Source organism: Mytilus trossulus, chromosome 11, assembly GCF_036588685.1.
Source record: "Mytilus trossulus isolate FHL-02 chromosome 11, PNRI_Mtr1.1.1.hap1, whole genome shotgun sequence".
NCBI classification, from domain to species: Eukaryota; Metazoa; Mollusca; class Bivalvia; order Mytilida; family Mytilidae; genus Mytilus; species Mytilus trossulus.
The window spans coordinates 63,943,842-63,962,432 of NC_086383.1; the positions used below are offsets into that span (position 1 = coordinate 63,943,842).

The window sequence follows — 18,591 nt, forward strand, 5'->3', positions numbered from 1 at the left end:
AAATTTGCTGTCATTGAATATCAAGAAAGAAAATAAATCCCGAAAATGATTTGAAACTTTTATACTCAATAGCTTTCCTAGAAAATATTCACATCCCTCGTGGATTATTAGTGTAAGTCCAGTTGCATATGTCGGAACAATTGTGGTGATGACGAATTTCTTTCTTTAATCGAGAACAATCTAATTGATATATAAATCTGTGATTTTACTATGTTCATAACTTCGATGAACCAAAGCAAGTTATAGATCGACCTGTATTTAAATCAAATTGGTCCTCTTCTTCTTCTTCTTTTGGTATACAATAGTCTATCGAATTGGATGATTACATACTGTTGGTATACGTGGACTAGTCTATTTACAAAACTTTTACCCCAATTTGCACAAAATGTATGTTTCTTTCTTATGTTCAATGTATACATGTATATATTTTAAATTGCGCTGTAGTTCCGTAACTTTCTATCCTGGCGTATAAACGAATCGTCGACAAGTGCACACATTTTTTAATCAACATTTCTGGAATGATCCAACTATGTCCTTTACTATTGACAACGAGTAAATATTACATTTTCCCAGAGACATATAATACAATTATATGTCTCTGATTTTCCCAAATTAACCCTTGGAAATTTTTTTCGTATATCTTCAATTTTTTTTTTTTTTTTTTTCCATCATTTTTTTTTTTATAAATAATATTCTTTACACCAGAAATTTTATTTATAAACAAGAGTATGAGTTAAGTAATGACTAGTATATTATATCACTTTCGGACACGCAAGAAAGAGATGTATATTATACATGCACCTCATAGTTCAAAATGGAAAGTTATAAGTTATCGGCCGTGTACACTGATCAATACCTACAGAAGTGAAACGATGCATGAACTTGCAAGCCCAACAGGAAATCGCTTGAATACCTGGACGTGTCACCTTACACCCCTTACAATACCTTTGGGAGTAATACCTTAAGCCATGCGGGTGATCAGTGGAGCGAAGATCCTAATTTATTTGAATAAAGTATATTACTTTAAAGAATTATGAACTAATTAGATTTTCGAAAACAATTTTCACGGAACACTTATTTATGATTTGAACTTTGACTTTTTAACTAATTCCAATATTAACAGTTTAAAAATAACAGACTATATGGTTATTAAAAAAATAAGAACATTTTCCGTATCAAGTTAGTTAGTCAGATAAAACAACCGTACGATTGACATAATCGACACGTAATTAAGACTACATCGGTTACTGTAGTTTTGTTTCTTTGTGGTTTATAGACATATCGTGATTTTTTTGGACAACATAACAAAATGGCGGAAGGCAGAGAACTGATACTCAAAATTTAAAATCGATGGTGATCTCTTATCTAGCGGAATAAAACTTTAATATTTATAAATTTGAGCATTTTTATACAGAATGGACATAAATCAATTTTTGATTTTTTTGCGAAGTTTCCCTTTAAGGCCATAAAAAAAGAATAGGTTTGTTTGCCCAAACCCTACTTCCCAAAAAAAGCTGCCTACTCAAATTATTTTATTGTCCTGATTTGAAGAAGTTTTTTTTAATCAGATAGGCATGAAGACTAATAAACACCCGATACTTCAATATCTTTTTTTTTTAAAAGAAAAAAGAAAATGCCTACCTACCTACCCACTGTCTCAACCTTTGGGTAGGGTTTGGGCAAACCAAAATATTCTTATTTGTGGCATTAAAGATAAGAATTAAAAGAGTTTCAATTAAGTTTATTGTAATTTTAACCCCTTTAATTTATATAAGGGTTATTCATTTGACCGTATTACAGCCATAAATAAAATCTCAAGATAATATTTAGTATTTATATGTGAAATTCTGTAGAGTAATTTGTATCAATGAAAAATATGTTGTATGATTGCCAATGAGACAACTCTTCACAAGATACCAAATGACACAGAAATTAACAACTGTAGGTTACTGTACAGTCTTCAACAATGAGCAAACCCATACTGCATAGTCAGCTATAAAATGCCCCGAAATGACAAATGTAAAACAATTCAAACGAGAAAACTAACAACCCAATTTAGGTACCAAAAAATGAATGAAAAAAATGACTTTTTTGCCATCAGTACAATTTTGTATTGAACCGGAATTTAAGGAAAACAAAGGACAAAGTTCACTTATGGCACAAAATGGCCTAAAATATCAACTTTATCATCAAACACCAAAAAGGTTATGATTTGATTTGCAAAAGACTTAATGCCTAATAAATCAGTTCTTTTCATAAAAGTACATAATATTCTCCAAAGTAGGCCAATTGTGGACATTTTGTTAAAATACGGCGACTTTGTGCAATATTTAGACCTAAAAGCTTTAGGAAAACTTTGGCCGCCACCAAAAATTCAAGATTTTCCATGGTTACAGTTATCTATATTTAGCTAATGTACATGTTACAGTAAACTTTCTTTACATGTTACCGTAAACTTTTCGACATTATACGGTAATCATGTGACCTGATGATATAACCATATTTGGACTTTAGCATTGGGTAAAGGGTGCTTTAATAATTTAAGAAGTACATGATAATCATTTAGTCTTGATCTTTGGCTTATGATACACCTAAATATCAAGTCTTGGAATAGTATGTCAAGGTTGTCATGTGATCTTGATATTTGGCTTATGATACACCTAAATATCAAGTCTTGAAATAGTACTTCCTAGTAGTTGTGCAGCCTTGATCTCAGGCTTATGATACACCTGAATATCAAGTCCTGAAACAGTAATTCATGGTTGTCATGCAGTCTTGATTTTTGGCTTATGATACACCTAAATATCAAGTCTAATAATAGTATTTCATGGTAGTCATGCAGTCTTGACGTTTTAGCTTGTGATACGCCAAAACATCAAGTCAAAACTATTACCTCCCCTTTAAACCAAACAAAATTTGGTTAAGGGGGAGGGGGGTGTCTTATTGAAAATGCTTCATTTAAGCCTTTAGTTCTCCTTTTAAGATCAAAGGTAGACGAATATTAATCCTCAGTGTTAAAAAGTTTTTCAACACCTTAATTTTGTAATGTAGGTATAACATATATACATCAATTTCAGGTAATCGCTAGGCTTACGCTTAGAGCTCCTATGTCAGTGAAAAAATCAACAGCAAAATATAGGAAAGGTGTACTGACATAAGAAGTCTCTAAACACATAACTCCAAATGGAGCTTTCGTTAGTAGAAGCCAAATTAACTATGTGTATCAGTGAGAAAAATGTAAAAGCATAAAAATATAGTAAACATACCAATACACATAATTAACATCGCCTGGTGATGTTTTATAGCCTGACCGGTTTCGGTCTAAAAAGGACCTTCATCAGAGGCAGAATGGTCAGGCTATAAAACATCACCAGGCGCTGTTTATTATGTGTATTGGTATATATACTATATTTTTATGCTTTAACATTTTTCTCACTGATACACAGTTAATATGGCTTCTACTAACGAAAGCTCCATTTGGATCTAATGTTTTGAAACTTGACACACTTGACACCTGGTTCCCTCCACTTCTTCTATTCAATTGTGATTAATGTCATACAAGTTTGAAGCTTGACACACTTGACACCTGGTTCCTTCCACTTCTTGTATTCAATTGTGATTACTGTCATACAAGTTTGAGGCTTGACACACTTGACACCTGGTTCCCTCTACTTCTTGTATTCAATTGTGATTACTGTCATAGAAGTTTGAGGCTTGACACACTTGACACCTGGTTCCATCCACTTCTTGTATTCAATTGTGATTACTGTCATAGAAGTGTGAGGCTTGACACACTTGACACCTGGTTCCCTCCACTTCTTGTTTTCAATTGTGATTACTGTCATACAAGTTTGAGGCTTGACACACTTGACACCTGGTTCCCTCCACTTCTTGTATTCAATCGTGATTACTGTCATACAAGTTTGAGGCTTGACACACTTGACACCTGGTTCCCTCCACTTCTTGTATTCAATTGTGATTACTGTCGTACAAGTTTGAGGCTTGACACACTTGACACCTGGTTCATGTAGTGTTTGCTATATATGTATTTGTATATCAGTATAGAAAGAGGGATAACTCTGTTATATGTTGGAACAATTTATGTAAACTGCTTATCTCCCTTTGTACTGTGTTTATATACAATATGCAGTTTCCGGTTATGTAATAAATGATGTACCTTCAATGGTGTTTGTTTGTGTGCCAGTATCAGGTTTAATCTGAGTGTTCTTTGTGACAGACACTATAGTTCCCTCCACTTCTTGTATTCAATTGTGATTACTGTCATACAAGTTTGAGACTTGACACCTGGTTCCCTCCACTTTTTGTATTCAATTGTGGATATACAAAGTCAGGTTAATACAAGTCAATTATCATTAGTTTTAAGAGTTTTCACCGAATAATTCCAGTATATATTAACATTGATTATTAGAATTGACTATAAAAGTTAATATTGATAAGGTCTATGCTTTTCCAAAAAGAAAATACCTTACTGTATTTCTTCTTATTGTTATTATTCTGCTGCCAAACTTTGACACAATTTCCCTCCTTAACCGTAAGACATCACAATCAGGTTCACACTTAATAATGTTATCACAAATAGCTGTCTGGATCTCACCCTGTGAGTCTCAAAATTTTGTCAGTCCAGAGTTATCTGCCCAAAACCCAAACAAAAAATCTTGTTAGTAAATAAATGCCTTAACTGTCATAGGAAGACCAAAACCGATGAGTGGAATTTGTTCAAGAACTCACCCTGTGACTTTGATTTATTTAAACTGAAAAAGATTCAAAGACTCCTTGGTTGGGTTATGTCCCTTTGAAAATTAAACAAAGTCATTTGGCCACTCTAAATCAGAAACCGTATGTCGTAGACACTTTGGATTTTCACCAATGATTATTCATTCATGTGACCTTGTAGATAACTGGACATTACACACACAACAATCAATTCATGTTTGACATAGACTTTTTAACCAGATTTTTGTGACAAAAATGTCGGTTATTAAATTGGGGATGCTTGGCGGGTGGGAGGGTGGGCGTTCGGGCGGCAATCAAATGTTGTCCGTGCATTAACTCAAGAACCATTCAACCAAAGCTTATAAAATTTTAATATGTTGTTACTGACAACTAAATGAAGGTCAAGTTCAATAATGGTCATTTTGACTTTTACCGTTCAGGAGTTATGGTTCTTGAAAGATTGAAAAATGGCGTTTCCAGTCGTGTCCGTGCATTTACGCATGAACAGTTCTACCAAAGCTTCCCAAATTTTAATATGTTGTTACTGGTGACAAAATGGAGGTCAAGTTCAATAATGATGATTTTGACTTTTACCGTTCAGGAGTTATGGTTCTTGAAAGATTGAAAAATGGTGTTTCCAGTCGTGTCTGTGCATTTACGCATGAACTGTTCTACCAAAGCTTCCCAAATTTTAATATGTTGTTACTGATGACAAAATGGAGGTCAAGTTCAATAATGACGATTTTGACTTTTACCGTTCAGGAGTTATGGTTCTTGAAAGATTGAAAAATGGTGTTTCCAGTCGTGTCCGTGCATTTTCTCATGAACCATTCAACCAAAGCTTTTCAAATTTTAATATGTTGATACTGATGACAAAATCGAGGTCAAGTCCAATAATGACGATTTTGACTTTTACCGTTCAGGAGTTATGGTTCTTGAAAGATCGTAAAATCGTCTTTCCATTCACGTTGTTGCATTTACTCACAAACCATTCAATCTAAGCTTTTCAAATTTTAATATGTTGATACTGATGACAAAATAGAGGTCAAATTTGATATTGACAATTTTAACTTTCACCAATCATCAGTAATGGTTATTGTGATATTGCCAGGACACAAATAAATGCTAATAAATCCGGTTTGCTGTCGTTGTGACAGCCTCTTGAAATGATTTGTTAATGAAAAATATTGAAAACAAACTTTTAAATTGGTTAACAAATCTATATTAAACTTAGACTTAATGATATTTTTATAGAAAAAGTTATAATTACAGATCCAATCCACACACAGACAAAGTCTGCTATGTTAAACAGGTTACTTGGCAGTGGAACGTATGTTTCCTATGACATGCGCTGTATGGTAACAGGCCAGTTCGCGGTCGGAAAATCTAGTCTTGTCAAGCTCTTAGCTGGTGATGTCGTCCCAGAAGGAAGACATCCTACCGATGGGATTTCCCTACTGGAAGGTCGCTGTGGCCTTGATGTAGAGACTAGAAGCTGGATTTATATTGATCCAGGTAGGAATATGTACACCATTAAAACTTTTCTATTATATTTAAAGTCATAAGAAACGAGTGACCGGTGAAGAATAATGTTCTTCCAATTCTTGAACCAATGGTTACAAACATCATTAACTTAGTCTTCTGTGCACGAATTTATCATTTTTTTTGTGTAAATTTCGTATAATTGTCATTTTTTTTTTCAATCGGTCAGTGATGTTGTGAAAATATGGCAGGTAATTAAAGTTTGAGTTTTGAAGCCGAAGTTTAACGATTGTCACCTGTTTGTCAACAATCGACAACAGCATGGTAATTGAGCACGTGTTTAACATGTAAATTCAGATAATAGTTTATTTTAAGGACATCCATGCGTATTGTGATCACCGGATTTTTACCAGATGGGTCACACTGAGGTCACTTTGCATACGGAAAATATGTCGGGGCAATTGCTTCCTGGAAGAAAGCAAAAAAAATAAAGTAAACTTCTTCTAAATATGAATTAATTAAAGAATTTTCTTTTCAGAAAAAAGTATATGTACATAAGTTTAATAATGAAAACTATCCATTGAGTTATAAAAAAACATATGCATTATTTTTTTTAATTTGAGGTTTCTTATGACTTTAAATACCTCTTCCACCTCACTATTAGCTTCAGAATCTTTATAACTTGAAAAGAGAAAGACATAGAAAAAACCTGCGGCTTATTGAACAAATTAAACGTTATACGAACTTAACTTGTTGGGATTGATGAATGTAGTTTCTCTTATGATTTAAACAAAATTCTAGTCTGATATTCAGAAATATTGTCCTTTAATCATGTTAACGGTCATATTTTTGGCAATTTTTATATGCCTTAACCGGCTTAAGATATTGTTGTGCATTTTTTTTCCTACAAGGCCATTATACTGACTTCTGATAAAAAAAAACGGAGTCGAAGGGAACTTCAGGTTGCACTCTGTTTCTCTGTCTGTCCATCTGTCAATCGCAAATCAGTTTTCCACACTTTTTATGCCCCAGCCGTTAAGTTTTACCCTTGTCCGTCTGTACGTCCGTACGTCCCAAAATTGATTTCTGTTCTCTAACTAAGCTGGCCTTAACCAAATGCTATGAAACTTATACAGAATGCCTATTACCACAAAACATAGATCAAGTTTGAATTTTGGTGGCCTCACTTTTACCGTTCTAGAGTTATGCCCTTTACATTTGGAATAATTGCTGAATTTTTCGTTTCCGTTCTCTAACTTTAGTTTGCCTCAACCAAATATTATGAAACTTTATATACACAATGCTTATTACCACAAAACACAGATCAAGTTTTAATTTTGGTGGCGTCACTTTTACCGTTCTAGAGTTATGACCCTTTTACAATTAGAAAAGTTCCTGAAATATATGTTTCTGTTCTAAATTAAACTTTAGTTTGCCTCAACCAAATGTTATGAAACTTATGCACAATGCTTTTTACCATAAAACTCAGATCAAGTACAAATTTGGGTAGCGTCACTTTTACAGTTCTTGAGTTATATCCCTTTCTAACGTTATATGCAAGCAGGGGCATCATCTGTGTACCATGGACACATTCCCCATTTATCTTCTCCATGCTTGAATATATTGATTTGCTATTTGGTGTATAGTTTTATCATGACAAGTTACAGATCAAGTTTGAATTTTGTTCTGGTCTGAAGATTTTTTGCAGAGTTATGGTCCTTTAACTTTCAAAATTCAGTAAAATAATCAGTTTTCCGCACTTTTTTTGTTATTGATAAAGATATTGATTTAATAATTGGTATATAGTTTTATCATGACAAGTTACAGTTCAAGTTTGAATTTGTTCCGGTCAGATGATTTTGTACAGAGTAATGGTCCTTGAACTTTCACTCAAATAATCAGTTTTCCGTACTATTTTTTGTCATGCTTGAAGGTATTGATTTGTTAATTGGTATATAGTTTTATCATGACAAGTTACAGATCAAGTTTTAATTTGTTCCGGTCAGATGATTTTGTACAGAGTTATGGTCCTTGAACTTAGAAAATTTTGTTAATTGGTATATAGTTTTATCATGACAAGTTACAGATCAAGTTTTAATTTGTTCCGGTCAGATGATTTTGTACAGAGTTATGGTCCTTGAACTTAGAAAATTTTGTTAATTGGTATATAGTTTTATCATGACAAGTTACAGTTCAAGTTTGAATTTGTTCCGGTCAGATGATTTTGTACAGAGCTATGGTCCTTGAACTTAGAAAATTCACTCAAATAATCAGTTTTCCGTACTATTTTTTGTCATGCTTAAAGGTATTGATTTGTTAATTGGTATAAAGTTTTATCATGACAAGTTACAGTTCAAGTTTTAATTTGTTCTGGTCAGATGATTTTGTACAGAGTTATGGTCCTTGAACTTTCACTCAAATAATCAGTTTTCCGTACTATTTTTTGTCATGCTTGAAGGTATTGATTTGTTAATTGGTATATAGTTTTATCATGACAAGTTACAGTTCAAGTTTGTATTTGTTCTGGTCAGATGATTTTGTACAGAGTTATGGTCCTTGAACTTAGAAAATTCACTCAAATAATCAGTTTTCCGTACTATTTTTTGTCATGCTTGAAGGTATTGATTTGTTAATTGGTATATAGTTTTATCATGACAAGTTACAGTTCAAGTTTGAATTTGTTCCGGTCAGATGATTTTGTACAGAGCTATGGTCCTTGAACTTAGAAAATTCACTCAAATAATCAGTTTTCCGTACTATTTTTTGTCATGCTTGAAGGTATTGATTTGTTAATTGGTATATAGTTTTATCATGACAAGTTACAGATCAAGTTTTAATTTGTTCCGGTCAGATGATTTTGTACAGAGTTATGGTCCTTGAACTTAGAAAATTTTGTTAATTGGTATATAGTTTTATCATGACAAGTTACAGATCAAGTTTTAATTTGTTCCGGTCAGATGATTTTGTACAGAGTTATGGTCCTTGAACTTAGAAAATTTTGTTAATTGGTATATAGTTTTATCATGACAAGTTACAGTTCAAGTTTGAATTTGTTCCGGTCAGATGATTTTGTACAGAGCTATGGTCCTTGAACTTAGAAAATTCACTCAAATAATCAGTTTTCCGTACTATTTTTTGTCATGCTTGAAGGTATTGATTTGTTAATTGGTATATAGTTTTATCATGACAAGTTACAGTTCAAGTTTGATTTGTTCCGGTCAGATGATTTTGTACAGAGCTATGGTCCTTGAACTTAGAAAATTCACTCAAATAATCAGTTTTCCGTACTATTTTTTGTCATGCTTGAAGGTATTGATTTGTTAATTGGTATATAGTTTTATCATGACAAGTTACAGTTCAAGTTTGAATTTGTTCCGGTCAGATGATTTTGTACAGAGCTATGGTCCTTGAACTTAGAAAATTCACTCAAATAATCAGTTTTCCGTACTATTTTTTGTCATGCTTGAAGGTATTGATTTGTTAATTGGTATATAGTTTTATCATGACAAGTTACAGATCAAGTTTGAATTTGTTCCGGTCAGATGATTTTGTACAGAGTTATGGTCCTTGAACTTTCACTCAAATAATCAGTTTTCCGTACTATTTGTTGTCATGCTTGAAGGTATTGATTTGTTAATTGGCATATAGTTTTATCATGACAAGTTACAGTTCAAGTTTGAATTTGTTCCGGTCAGATGATTTTGTACAGAGCTATGGTCCTTGAACTTAGAAAATTCACTCAAATAATCAGTTTTCCGTACTATTTTTTGTCATGCTTGAAGGTATTGATTTGTTAATTGGTATATAGTTTTATCATGACAAGTTACAGTTCAAGTTTGAATTTGTTCCGGTCAGATGATTTTGTACAGAGTTATGGTCCTTGAACTTAGAAAATTCACTCAAATAATCAGTTTTCCGTACTATTTTTTGTCATGCTTGAAGGTATTGATTTGTTTATTGGTATATAGTTTTATCATGACAAGTTACAGATCAAGTTTTAATTTGTTCGGGTCAGATGATTTTGTACAGAGTTATGGTCCTTGAACTTAGAAAATTTTGTTAATTGGTATATAGTTTTATCATGACAAGTTACAGTTCAAGTTTTAATTTGTTTTCATGTCATATATTGAGTGCAGATTTATGGTCCTTGGACTTACAAAAATCACTAAAACACTTTGAAGATATTGACTTGATATTTGTTAAATAGTTTACATTATGACAAGTTATAGATCAAATTAGAATTTTGTTCTAATACCAATAAATTTTTAACTGGTAGGGGACTATGTATTGACATGCACAGAATGGTTGTTAGCTATTAACTTGGAGTTTATCGTCTGTTTATCTACTGCCGTTCTGTCTGTTCTTTTTTTTAAATATTTCTTCTTCTTAAACTGAACTTAAATCATACCTGAGGCTTCTAGCTTCTAATTTGTTCCTGAATTTCCTACTTAAAGTTAAAACACAGGAATAAAACAGACAAAATGGTAGTTTTTGTCTTTGCTAAAAAGACAGTACGACATATACATATAGGGACCTTATTTATTCTGTCGAGGCATATGTTACGGTTTTGTTAACAATTATTCAATGCTTTTGGCCTTGAGCATGTCTTTTTATGATCATTTAAAAAGATGGTATCAGTATAACAGCAGCACATTATTAAACCAAAATATTTTTTTTTTTAATATTATCTATTCAAGTGATATATATTATTTTACAGAAACGTATGACGCTTTAGATGTTGTTTACAATAAGGTTTTGATGACTTCAGTAGAAGAGGATGAAAGAAAAGAAGAAAAAACACCAAAGAAACCACATTTACCAGATTCAAACCTTGTTAGAAGTGATGGTAAAGTGATGACCGCTGGTCCCTCCCAACAGCCTCTAGCAGCCAAACCTTTGTCACCTAAAAAATCTGACAGTGTCTCCAAGAGAATACCAGAGTTAAAAACACACATGAAATCGAAAATGACAAAAGAAGAAATAAGAAAGAGAATGGAAAAAGTCCTTAAAAGTGGAGACTACAAGATGAAAGTTGGAAGACTGATTTTTTGGGACTTTGGTGGACAGTATGTTTATTATACGACACACCAAACCTTCATGACGTTCAGAGCTTTGTTTCTTGTGGTATTTGACGGAAGTAAAGGATTACATGAACTAGTCCCAGATGTTCTGTGTTTTCCAGGGCAGCACATGACACCAACACCAGCAGGTATTATATGTTAGTTACAATACAAAGACTCATATTGAACATCTTATGTTGTGTATTATGTTAAAAAAGCATCTACTTTATCATCAGTAAAAACAAGGCTTTCAGTTTACTGTGCCAATACTTACTTTAATATTGTGAAGACAATGAAAGCTTTACCCAATAATCAGTTGGAATTTACCTGTGATTTAATTGTTTGCAAAGTGAACTTAGTTATCATAGCTTTGTTATCTGTGTTGTTCATGTTTATGTTGTCCCATTGAATAGTTACCATAGCTTTGTTATCTGTGTTGTTCATGTTTATGTTGTTCCATTGAATAGTTTCCATAGATTTGTTATCTGTGTTGATCATGTTTATTTTGTTCCATTGAATAGTTACCATAGATTTGTTATACCCCCGCTTTAAAAAAGGGGGGGGGGTATACTGTTTTACCTCTGTCTGTCCGTCAGTCCGTCAGTCCGTCTCATGAAACTTTCGTCACATTTTTCTCAGGAACTACACATCCACCCTTTCTGTAATTTGGTATCAACATTCATATATGTTAGCCATACCGTGTGATGCGTTTTCAGATTCATCACTTGACAACTTCCTGTTTACCGAACACTTGTATGATTTTACACATGATAGCCAAGTTGAAATTTTCGTCACATTTTTCTCAGGAACTACAATACAAGGATTTCTGAAATTTGGTTTCAGGATTTATATAAGTCAGCTATACCGTGTGATGCGTTTTCAGATTCATCACTCGCCAACTTCCTGTTTACCGAACACTTGCATACTTTTACACTATTAATATTATCCACTTGCGTCGGGGGTATCATCAGTGAGCAGTAGCTCACAGTTTCACTTGTTATCTGTATTGTTCATGTTTATGTTGTTCCATTGAATAGTTACCATAGCTTTATCTGTGTTGTTCATGTTTATGTTGTCCAATTGAATAGTTACCATAGCTTTGTTATCTGTGTTGTTCATGTTTATGTTGTCCCATTGAATAGTTACAATAGCTTTGTTACCTGTGTTGTTCATGTTTATGTTGTTCCATTGAATAGTTACCATAGCTTTGTGATCTGTGTTGATCATGTTTATGTTGTTCCATTGAATAGTTACCATAGATTTGTTATCTGTGTTGTTCATGTTTATGTTGTCCCATTGAATAGTTACAATAGCTTTGTTATCTGTGTTGTTCATGTTATATGGTTCCATTGAATAGTTACCATAGCTTTGTTATCTGTGTTGTTCATGTTTATGTTGTCCCATTGAATAGTTACAATAGCTTTGTTATCTGTGTTGTTCATGTTATATGGTTCCATTGAATAGTTACAATAGCTTTGTTACCTGTGTTGTTCATGTTTATTTTGTTCCATTGAATAGTTACCATAGCTTTGTTATCTGTGTTGTTCATGTTATCTTGTTCCATTGAATAGTTACCATAGCTTTGTTATCTGTGTAGTTCATGTTTATGTTGTTCCATTGAATAGTTACCATAGATTTGTTATCTGTGTTGTTCATATTATCTTGTCCCATTGAATAGTAACCATAGCTTTGTTATCTGTGTTGTTCATGTTTATGTTGTCCCATTGAATAGTTACCATAGATTTGTTATCTGTGTTGTTCCATTGAATAGTTACCATAGCTTTGTTATCTGTGTTGTCCCATTGAATAGTTACCATAGCTTTGTATCTGTGTTGTTCATGTTATCTTGATCCATTGAATAGTTACCATAGATTTGTTATCTGTGTTGTTCATGTTTATGTTGTTCCATTGAATAGTTACCATAGCTTTGTAACTGTGTTGTTCGTGTTTATGTTGTTCCATTGAAAAGTTACCATAGATTTGTTATCTGTGTTGCTCATGTTTATGTTGTTCAAAGGAAACTTGGAATTCCGATTTTCATGAAAAAAATCATTCATTGATTATAAAAAATAGGGCTGTTACATACAAAAACAATACTAGTGATACAAAAAATTATTAAAACTGAATAAATGACATATATTACAAAATTATATTAATAATAGACTAGAAATGAGTGCCGATTAGTTATTTTCAAAACAGTTATTGTTAGTGATCTCATCTGTTCAATTCTTGCCAGATTTTTATGAAATTTATATTAAGTATATCTCAGTAGTATCGTAGATAATTTCCAAAATCAATGCCGATTAATTATTTTCAAGCATTCATGCCCATTTGAAATAATAAATATATCTAAAAAGCTTAACATTTGCAGTCAAGTCTGTGTTTTCTTAATTTTTTTGTAGAGTAAAAAGAACAAAAAAAAGGTTATTTTTTTAAGAAACTGCCACTGGACCTTGCCGTGGTGAAATATGTGCTATGCAGGGGACAGTCAGTGTCTTTCATTTCAAATGGATTTCCTTCATCAAAAATAAATTATGTCAATTTGCTCCCTAATAAAATGTATTTTTTTGGTTTTTATCACTATCAATTATGACATACCAGTTTCTAATTTCATTAAACTTTTATTTAATTTTTTCGTGTTGGTTTTTATATTTCAGTATTCCTTCAACATTGGGTTAACTCTATTCTAACATATTGTAAGGTGGTATATGTAGGCATTCCGAAGATCTTATTTGTTGCCACTCACAAAGACCAAATACCAGTGGTAAGTAATATAATTTAGATATAACAGGAGGCTGATCAAGTAATATAATTTAGATATAACAGGAGGCTGATCAAGTAATATAATTTAGATAGGCTGATCAAGTAATATAATTTAGAAATAACAGGAGGCTGATCAAGTAATATAATTTAGATATAACAGGAGGCTGATCAAGTAATATAATTTAGATAGGCTGATCAAGTAATATAATTTAGATATAACAGGAGGCTGATCAAGAAATATAATTTAGATATAACAGGAGGCTGATCAAGTAATATAATTTAGATATAACAGGAGACTGATCAAGTAATATAATTTAGATATAACAGGAGGCTGATCAAGTAATATAATTTAGATATAACAGGAGGCTGATCAAGTAATATAATTTAGATATAACAGGAGGCTGATCAAGTAATATAATTTAGATATAACAGGAGGCTGATCAAGTAATATAATTTAGATATAACAGGAGGCTGATCAGGTCAATCTTTTTTCGTGTACAGTTATATTTGTAGTTCTTAATTAATTGTAACCATTTCAATTTCAATTATAAGATGACTCGATTTTAATGGAGTGTTGCCCTTTAAGGATGATTTTGTTTGCCTTTATTTTTTGCATTATTGCCTTATATCTTCAAAAGTATAATAGATAGAAATATACTTAAACAAGGTAAAATTATCATTAAAACAAGAAAGGTAAATATGCTAGATATACTTACTGGAGGTGTGATGGGATGATTGAAGCTGTTAATTTTCTCCTTGATAATATTTATGTACGTTTCGGCAACAAAGTTTATTGACATATTGTAGGTATTCCTATGGGCACTAATTGCGCCCCTTTAATAGCAGACATGTTTTTGTACGGTAATGAATAAACTCATCATAGATACCAGGATTACATCTTCTATTTACGTCAGACACGGGTTCCGTCTACAAAAGACTCATCAGTGAAGCTTGAATCCATAAAGTTAAAAAGGCCAAATACAATACGAAGTTGAGCATTGAGGACCGAAATTCCTAAAAGTTTTGCCAAATATGAATCACACCTTATGACAAAACTCAGTAAAACTCGTCTCAAATGCATTTAATTAATAAATTCAACAATACTTACCGTTATCTTGATGATATTTTTTCGTTAAATAATCAAGAATTTTCTCAATATACTGCCGCAATTTACCCAAAGGAACTTATTTTATAAAAATCAAATTTAAACAGTAATAACTGTCTTTTCCTAGATAGGTATTTCTGTTTTAAACGGGAAACTCCACACTAAAATTTACGTCAAAAGGGACATATCGTTCCCTATTGTTTATTATCCCTTTTTTGGATGGTGATGTTCCTTTGGCACCATCTTACGGTGTTTATATTTCACAACTCGCTCGCTATGCCCGTATCTGTTGTGACATTTTTTATTTTAACGAACGTAATCAATGTATTTCTGGTAAATTATCAAGTCAGGGATTTCGTTGCCACAAATTACTTAAAACCTTAACTACATTTTTCCAAAGATATAAAGATTTGGTTCTAAAGTTTGGTTGAACCTGTAGAAAACTTACTTCAAACGGGATAGCACATCCTCATTTTTACTGAAATGTTGTTTACTGTGCCCGGAAATATAGAAACGATCCTGGTAAACTTATCGATCCTTTTAAATAAACTTATTCTTAAAGGTTACCAATTCAACACCGTAATTAAATCATTGAATATTGTTTTTATTGGTATTAATATTGATTTTTTTATCAGTAAATTAAAAGCAAACTAAATATTATTTTATATACATATACACATTCATGGATCTACAGTCTGTCGATGCCTGTATCTTGACATTGCACAAGGTCCTGTTTTTCTCTGACTGTTTATGACGTCTTCAAACTAAATCCATTGGATGTTGGATGTGTATTGATTGATAATTTAGTCTTAGATGCATGATTTTTATACGACCTCAAACATTTTAATTTTTTGGTCGTATATTGGTATCACGTTGGCGTCGTCGTCGTCGTCCGAATACTTTTGGTTTTCGCACTATAACTTAAGTTTAAGTGAATAGAAATCTATGAAATTTAAACACAATGTTTATGACCTTAAAAGGAAGGTTGGGATTGATTTTGTAAGTTTTGGTCTTACCAGTTCAGGAATTAGGGGCCAAAAAGGGCCCAAATAAGCATTTTCTTGGTTTTCGCACTATAACTTTAGTTTAAGTAAATAGAAATCTATGAAATTTAAACACAAGGTTTATGAACATAAAAGGCAGTTTGGGATTGATTTTGGGAGTTTTGGTTCTAACTGTTTAGGAATTAGGGGCCAAAAAGGGCCCAAATAAGCATTATTCTTGGTTTTTGCACAATAACTTTAGTATAAGTGAATAGAAATCAATGAAATTGATATACAAGGTTTATGATTTATGAACACAAAAGAAAGGTTGGGATTGATTTTGGGAGTTGAGATCCCAACAGTTTAGGAAAAAGGGTCCAAAAAAGGGCCCAAATAAGCATTTTTCTTGGTTTTCACACCATAACTTTAGTATAAGTAAATAGAAATCTATGAAATTTATACACAATGTTTATGACCATTAAAGGCAGTTTGAGATTGATTTTGGGAGTTTTGGTTTCAACTGTTTAGGAATAAGGGGCCAAAAAAGGGCCCAAATAAGCATTATTCTTGGTTTTTGCACAATAACTTTAGTATAAGTGAATAGAAATCAATGAAATTTAAACACAAGGTTTATGAACACAAAAGAAAGGTTGGGATTGATTTTGGGAGTTAAGATCCCAACAGTTTAGGAATTAGGGGCCAAAAAGGGGCCCAAATAAGCATTTTTCTTGGTTTTCGCACCATAACTTTAGTATTAGTAAATAGAAATCTATGAAATTTTAACACAAGGTTTATGACCATTAAAGGCAGTTTGGGATTGATTTTGGGAGTTTTGGTTCTAACTGTTTAGGAATTAAAGGCCAAAAAAGGGCCCAAATAAGCATTATTCTTGGTTTTTGCACAATAACTTTAGTATTAGTGAATAGAAATCAATGAAATTTAAACACAAGGTTTATGAACACAAAAGAAAGGTTGGGATTGATTTAGGGAGTTGAGATCCCAACAGTTTAGGAATAAAGGGCCAAAAAGGGGCCCAAATAAGCATTTTTCTTGGTTTTCGCACCATAACTTTAGTATAAGTCAATAGAAATCTATGAAATTTTAACACAAGGTTTATGACCATAAAAGGAAGGTTGGGATGGATTTTGGGAGTTTTGGTCCAAACAGTTTGGGAATAAGGGGCCCAAAGGGTCCAAAACTAAACTTTGCTAGATTTCATCAAAAATTGAATAATTGGGGTTCTTTGATATGCCGAATCTAACTGTGTATGCAGATTCTTAATTTTTGGTCCCGTTTTCAAATTGGTCTACATTGAGGTCCAAAGGGTCCAAAATTAAACTTAGTTTGATTTTAACAAAAATTTAAATCTTGCAGGGGTTCTTTGATATGCTGAATCTAAAAATGTACTTAGATTTTTGATTATTGACCAGTTTTGAAGTTGGTCCAAATCGGGGTCCATAATTAAACTTTGTTTGATTTCATCAAAAGTTGAATAATTGGGGTTCTTTGATATGCCAAATCTAACTGTGATTGTAGATTCTTAATTTTTGGTTTGTTTTCAAATTGGTCTACATTAAGGTCGATAGGGTCCAAAATTAAACTAAGTTTGATTTTAACCAAAAAATTAAATTCTTGAGCTTCTTTGATATGCTGAATCTAAACATGTACTTAGATTTTTGATTATGGGCCCAGTTTTCAAGTTAGTCCAAATCAGGATTCAAAATTATTATATTAAGTATTGTGCAATAGCAAGAAATTTTCAATTGCACGGTATTCAGCAATAGCAAGAAATATTCAATTGTACAGTATTGTGCAATAGCAAGAAATTTTCAATTGCACAGTATTGTTCAATAGCAAGAAATCTTCAATTGCACAGTATTGTGCAATAGCAAGTATTTTCAATTGCACAGTATTGTGCAATAGCAAGAAATATCTAATTGCACAATATTGTGCAACAGCAAGAAATTTTCAATTGGAGTTATCTTTGTTTGTCCAGAATAGTAGTTGAATCAACTTAAATCATTGTTTTATACAATATACAATGTATTTTCACTTTTACTACCAACTGATAAATTAAAACAATCTTTACCATTCAGTGATAATATGACCGGACTGGATCGCATGTCAATTAGTGAGGGAACTAGCTGACATTCTGCGACTCAGTTCTGATCATATTATTTTGTAGGGGAACTAACTCTAAATAATGATGGTAGAGCATAGGTAACACATTGTCTGGTTTTCTTCATTTAACGCACAAGAAGTCAATAAAACTCTTAGTTCAATGATGGTATATTAATTATTCTCGAAAAGATAAGCATTCATATTTACAACACAAGTTATACGAATATGCAACTAAGTCACCATGATGTGACAAAACCTAAAATTATCCAATCTCTAAATTACATAAAGTTAATCTATCCAAGTCTCTTTCTAAAACACATCTCCCAAATTTCAATAATCATTT

At 32.3% G+C, this 18,591-nt stretch overlaps 1 protein-coding gene across 1 annotated transcript in view; it reads left to right on the forward strand.

Moving 5' to 3' along the window:
• Window positions 1–18,591, forward strand: part of LOC134691409 (uncharacterized) — a 49,585-nt gene that overhangs the window by 15,441 nt on the left and 15,553 nt on the right. Inside the window, exons 5-7 of the mRNA XM_063551938.1 lie at window positions 6,007–6,249; window positions 10,934–11,425; window positions 13,934–14,040. Of these exons, the coding sequence (XP_063408008.1) occupies window positions 6,007–6,249; window positions 10,934–11,425; window positions 13,934–14,040 (842 nt within the window). The remainder of the gene's footprint in view (window positions 1–6,006; window positions 6,250–10,933; window positions 11,426–13,933; window positions 14,041–18,591) is intronic.